The 5590-nt window shown below is 54.7% G+C and overlaps 1 protein-coding gene across 1 annotated transcript; it reads right to left on the reverse strand.

Moving 5' to 3' along the window:
- Positions 1 to 1986: 1986 nt before the first annotated feature.
- On the reverse strand, positions 1987 to 4353 carry LOC123185684 (E3 ubiquitin-protein ligase WAV3-like). The gene is made up of 2 exons (XM_044597526.1): positions 4159 to 4353; positions 1987 to 4041 (listed from the first exon to the last, which is right to left on the reverse strand). The coding sequence occupies exons 1-2, from the start codon at positions 4174 to 4176 to the stop codon at positions 2098 to 2100; spliced, it is 1962 nt and encodes a 653-aa protein (XP_044453461.1). The 5' UTR covers positions 4177 to 4353; the 3' UTR covers positions 1987 to 2097.
- Between the last annotated feature and the right edge of the window lie 1237 nt (positions 4354 to 5590).

Raw genomic sequence — 5590 nt, forward strand, 5'->3', positions numbered from 1 at the left:
CTTCGTGGGTGGAGCCCTCCGTGGACTCGCGCAACCGTTACCCTTCGTGGGTTGAAGTCTCCATCAACGTGGATGTATGATAGCACCACTTATCGGAACCACGCCAAAAATCTCCGTGTCTCCAATCGCGTTTGCACACTCCAATCCCATCCCTTTACTTTCTTGCAAGTTACATGCTTTACTTTTCGCTGCTCATATACTCTTGCCATGCTTGCTTGAAATGTATTGTGAATGTTTTAAACTTGTGCTAAAACTCCACCTTAACTTAAAGAAATTAAAAACTGCTACTTTCCTTTATTGAGGGTCTAATCACCCCCCTCTAGACACCTCTTCTCGATCCTATAGGGCGCGACCGGGCAAAGCCCAGTCGGCGTCGACAACGACATGGCTTCTCGCCTCCTCGCCCGTGGGATCTGGTTCAAACTGGCTATGATGGGTTAGGACATGACACCATGATTTGTAGGGTCACGATGTCATGACAGGCAATCTTCCCAAAGGCAACGCTGTTAGCTTCGGCGACATTGGCTTCTAGTTGGTGCGACATGTGCGTGGTGTCCGTGACGTCGAGCTGGGCTCTGCCCAAATCTGGTGTCCATTGGCGACTGGCGGTGGGGGACGACAACTTTTATTGTGCCTTGTCTGGTAGCGGCTGGTGGCGACGATGGCCCGGCGATGCACTTCCGTGGTGGCGTGGTTGTCGAGGTTGTTGGAACTCCGCCTATCTCTGTGGGCACATGGGTAGTGGGAAGTTGACAAAATGGTGGCCCTCAGTGGGTTACAGCGGGGGCTGGTGCCAATGTGAGAGCTGGGTGGAAGGTGCGACCAGTGCTGCCAAGGTTGCATGGCCACAAGAAGTGCCGGTTTCTAGACGGTTCCCCATGTAGATCTGCAGGAGAAAAATATGATACTAGCTATCGCTTCCTCTGGAGGTGCTCCCGGTAGGTGGCTGGCGGCGCAAGCCCGGGTTTGGGGGTCGGGCATTTCCCCCTTCCCTAGGACGGACTTGTACCCACATGCGGACAGTCGTGACACTGATGTTGCCGTTTTTATGCCCCCTACGACTGGCCTTGTGGTAGGACGTTGGGGTAGGTGGGGTGATGTCAACCTCCCCTCTAGTCTGTGGCATCCACATGTTTTGACGCCATTGAGAGGTTCGGGGAGGGATGTTGGGGAGGCGCTCGGGTGGCGCGCTACTCGGTAGGCTCGAGGCAGGTCTCCTGGCGGCGGTGATGGTGTGCTTCTCGGTCGTGTGGCTGGCGAGAGGTGTTGAGGTGGGTGGCCCTCGCGTCCTCTTTGTTGGCAAAGGAGGTGCCCAAATTGGGTTCTGGATGTCTTAGCTTTCTCACCATGGCTGACTTTGCCCCGTGGTGACTCGTGGAAGCAACCAGATGAAGGCTCCATGCTTCAGCGCCGACGGCAACGGCACCCACGGGTGTCGCTCTCCTCTTGAGGACGTTGTCACAGCTTCGCTTTCCCTCTCAAGTTCCAGGTGAAAACATTGTACGTTCCTTCGAATGTGAGGATGGCGACGCTTTGTGTGTTTCCTTCTTGAGAGCGTTGTCGTAGAACTAAGGTGACGTTGGTCGTGGCATTGTGTAGTCTCTAGGAACTCATGTATTCTTGCTCGGTATCGTTGTCGTGGCATTTGTCCGGTGTATGTTATCTCATTTTTCTATGTTCTGCTTTGTTTGAGGGCTTCTTCAATATCTTTTATATATAAAGCCGGATGGAAACGGTAAAGCACAGAAAAAAGCAAGAGGAACTCTATCTCAAAAAATTTAATTTTGACAAGTAGCATCACAGATAGTGCAGAACATGAGATTATTTTTATCATTTCGATTGTTAATTACACTGTTCAATATTCAGAAAGATAGCAATACAGTTTACACAGTTGTTCAGAGCAGAAAGCCAGTTCAGAGAACTCTTCAGAGCAGAAACAAAGCAAATTCCTACATCGAAAACATTATCAAGAATAAAATTAATCTTTTGTAAATCAAACTCCAGATCGAAACTTCATCGATATTGTAAGCTTTGTAAGTATATATATCTACTGGTTTCCCAAATGATTAATCTGTGGTGAACAATCTCAGGAAGCTACTAGTTCAGCTCCTTTGGGACCGTCGGTTCGGAGCCTTGAGCTCCCTCTGGCGCGCCAGGCTGCCGTTGCCCGCTCGCGGCAGACGCCTCGCGCGCCCTCCGCGACCGCAACAGCATGGCGAGCATGGCCGGCGTCGCGTACGGCAGCGTCGCGGCTTGCTGCAACACCTGGTGCGTGGCCGCCGTTGTCGTCACCGCTCCATCGTGGAATGCAATCACCGACGGCAGCTGCAGCTGCGATGAACTGCCCCGTTGCTGCATGTGCGCGCTCATGCCGGCGAGCATGGACGCCCGCCCCGACCGCGCGTAGTTCTGCCGGGTCGACACGCGCCTGCGCATGTCCCGCAGCTCGATCTCCAGCGCCACGATCATGGGGTCGCCGCCTCGCGCCGCGTCTGACTGCGCCACCGCTCCCCGCCGGTTCTCGAGGATCTCCACCGCCTCCTGGTGCCCGCCCCGCTCCGCGGCTGCCCTCGCCGCCGCCATGTCCTCGGTGGCCTCAACCCGGACGCGCTCCCGCTCTACCTCGACGGAGCGTTCTGCGTCCACCGCGTGTTCTGGCCTCGCCACCACCGTGTCCTCTCCCGTCACGTTGACGTCCGCGCCGGCGGCCGCGTCTCGGTAGAGGCAGTTAACTCTGATTAGAGCAGTGACATCACCGTCCGTTGCTTCAGCTCTTGGTACGACCAAGAACAGCAAGAAACGCCTCTCCTCGTCGGCGTAGAGTTCGCCGACTACAATCGACGCAGCGCGGCCGTCCTCGTCGACGCGGCTCTCGTAAAGCCCAGACTTGACCGAGCCAATGCGAACTCCGGGATGCAAGCACTGGATGGCGAGGCGCGCCTCTTGGACCACGACGGAGAGCAGCCCGCCGACGCACTGCGCGAACGCGTCCTGGATTACGGCCTCATTCTCGATGAACGAGAACGTGCCGCCCGTCGCCTCGGAAACGGCGTGCATCGCGGCCGCGTCGTGGTCGTTCCCGAAGCCGAACGTGTGGACCGGCGTCGCCCGGTCGCCAGCACCGGTGCCCGTTCGCGCAAAGGATGGCGGAACGAGCGCTGCGTAGTTGGGTAATCCCCTCCCGAACGCCTGCCTCATCGGGGTGTAGTTGTCCTGGCCGTCGGAGAGGAGCACGACGCTCGAGACGCCGTTCCTGTACCGGCGCTCGTCGAGCACCCTGGCGGCCGTACGGAGCCCCTCGGCGATGTTGGTGCCTGTGCGCGCCGTGAGGGACTCGACGGCGCGCACGCACAGCGCCTTCCCGGCGTCGGACATGCGCGTGAGCCTGGTTACCCGGCGCGCCCTGGACGAGAAGGACACGACGGAGAGGCGGTCGTCGGGGCCGAGGATGTCGATGACGAACCGCATCGCCTGCTTCAGCAGCGCGAGCTTGCTCCCGTGCATGCTGCTGCTGACATCGAGCACCGTGACGAGGTCGACAGGCGCGCGCTGTGCCGGAGCGTCGCCTGCCGCTTCGGTGCCGGAGCCCGTTATCCCGGGAGCCTTAAGGTGCACGAGTACGGCGAAGTTGTCGTCAGACGAGTCTCTGGCGATGGCCGAGTAGTGGATGTGCGTCTTGACGACCACTGCTTCGTCGGATGCAGCGCCTGCTTGTCGCCGGCCATCAGGCGGCGTCACCTGTTCGTCGTCGTCGAACACGACCGGATCGACGGAATGGGTGCGTACTCGCCGAGGATGCGCTGGCTGCACGACATCCACGGACGGCGGCGGTGGCGGCGGTTGGGTAGGCGGCATTGACGCGGGCGGTCGCACGAACGGCAGCTCGCGCCATTGCGCGTTGCAGAGCGGGCAGAGGAGGTTGCCGTGCTCGACGCTGGCGGAGATGCAGTGGAAGTGGAACGTGTGGGAGCACTCGGCCGTGAAGATGGCCTGCCCGCCGCCGGCGCCCATGCCGCCGAGGCAGATGGCGCAAGGATTCATCTGCGTGCAAAACAGATAGTAATACAGAACGCATTAGGGTTTCAGAAGAAATAATGAAATGCTTCATCGACATATGAGCAGAGCCACAAAACAAAACAAGACGGACAATCCATTCACCTGCTTAGTTCCTTCCATCTCTCGGGAAGCTGCTCGGAAAATGATACGAACAAGTAAGCGGGATAGTGATTGAGGCAGATGATTCGCCCGCGAAGAAGCTGCAAGGAAAGTGATACGAACAAGGAAGCAGGATAGTGATTGAGGGGAGCCGGATGCTTCGTCCGCGAAGAAGCTGCTCGGAAATTGATGCGAACAAGGAGGACAATCTCGTAGTGGTTGCCACGTATGGTGACCTCGATCTTAGTCCTAGTGCCTAAACAATGGTTTTCTCCTTAATTTTTTATATATAAGCAGCGTGGAGATGCTTGGAAGAAGAAGACAGCTCAACGGCTAGCAAATCAAAGATGCTTGAGCAAAAACTACAACTTTTTATTTCAAAGGATTGTTACTGTGAGAACTCTATTTTATTGTAGATGCATGTACGCTTTTTGACAGAGTTGTATATGCTTCGTTCATCTCATCTCCCATACTCAGAGGCGGAGGATGAAATTTTTTTAAGGTGTGGTGAAGTCTTAAGTAAAGAATTTTTTTGATACAATCCAAAAGAGTTAATACACACTAACATTGCATACCACAAACAAAATATCAAATATAATGAAAATATAGATATGTTTCAATAGAAAAACAACCTAAAATATACCGGTAATGAAGCTTTCAATGGTGTATAGAAGACCCAGACAATGGCAGTGCCTATCCTCACTAACATTGCCTATCCTCCTGCAATTCACAATTTCACACCATTACAGTATCACTACATTGCATTGCTTTCAAGATGTCAAAAAATGCTATCCAAAAATGATTTAAAATTAAGAAAATATACATGCACCTAATCTGAATAATTATAGCCCATATAGTACCAAAAATGATTTCCATTTGCAGTAGAAGAGATAAATCATTGCAATTAGAACTACCGATTGCTGTAGATTACAAGGTATCGAAAAATGCTACAAAATTCAGAAAATATACCACTCCCCATTGGCCCGTTCCCCTTGCTCTCCATCTTTTGCCGGTCGAGACGAGAAGGACGTGAAGCTGAGCAGCTGGTTGCCGCCGTGCTGTGCTGCCGCGCTGTCCGCTAGGCCCAGCCGCAGCCGCCGCTCACCGCGTGCCCGCGTCCCTGTCTCGGCAGCGCCCAGCCACGCCTCACGCTTGCCCGACGAGTGCTCAACGCCACAGCCGGCTGCGTCGCTCGGTCGCTGTTTGCCTGACTCGCATCGCTCCACCACTCCACCTGCTCCTGGTATGAATGGCTCGATCTCGATGCGTCGTCGTTCGTGCGCGATGCGTCACTAGAAGGCCCAAATACTGGGCTGGCTAAGGCGGCCCGGCCCAATAAAATGAAGGGCCTCCTTCTCTATACTTATCAATTAGCAATTCCCAGAATCCTAGCGATTAGCGAACGAGGCGTATATATAAAAAATTTGGACCAAAT

Source organism: Triticum aestivum, chromosome 2A (genome assembly GCF_018294505.1).
Source record: "Triticum aestivum cultivar Chinese Spring chromosome 2A, IWGSC CS RefSeq v2.1, whole genome shotgun sequence".
Lineage (NCBI taxonomy): Eukaryota > Viridiplantae > Streptophyta > Magnoliopsida > Poales > Poaceae > Triticum > Triticum aestivum.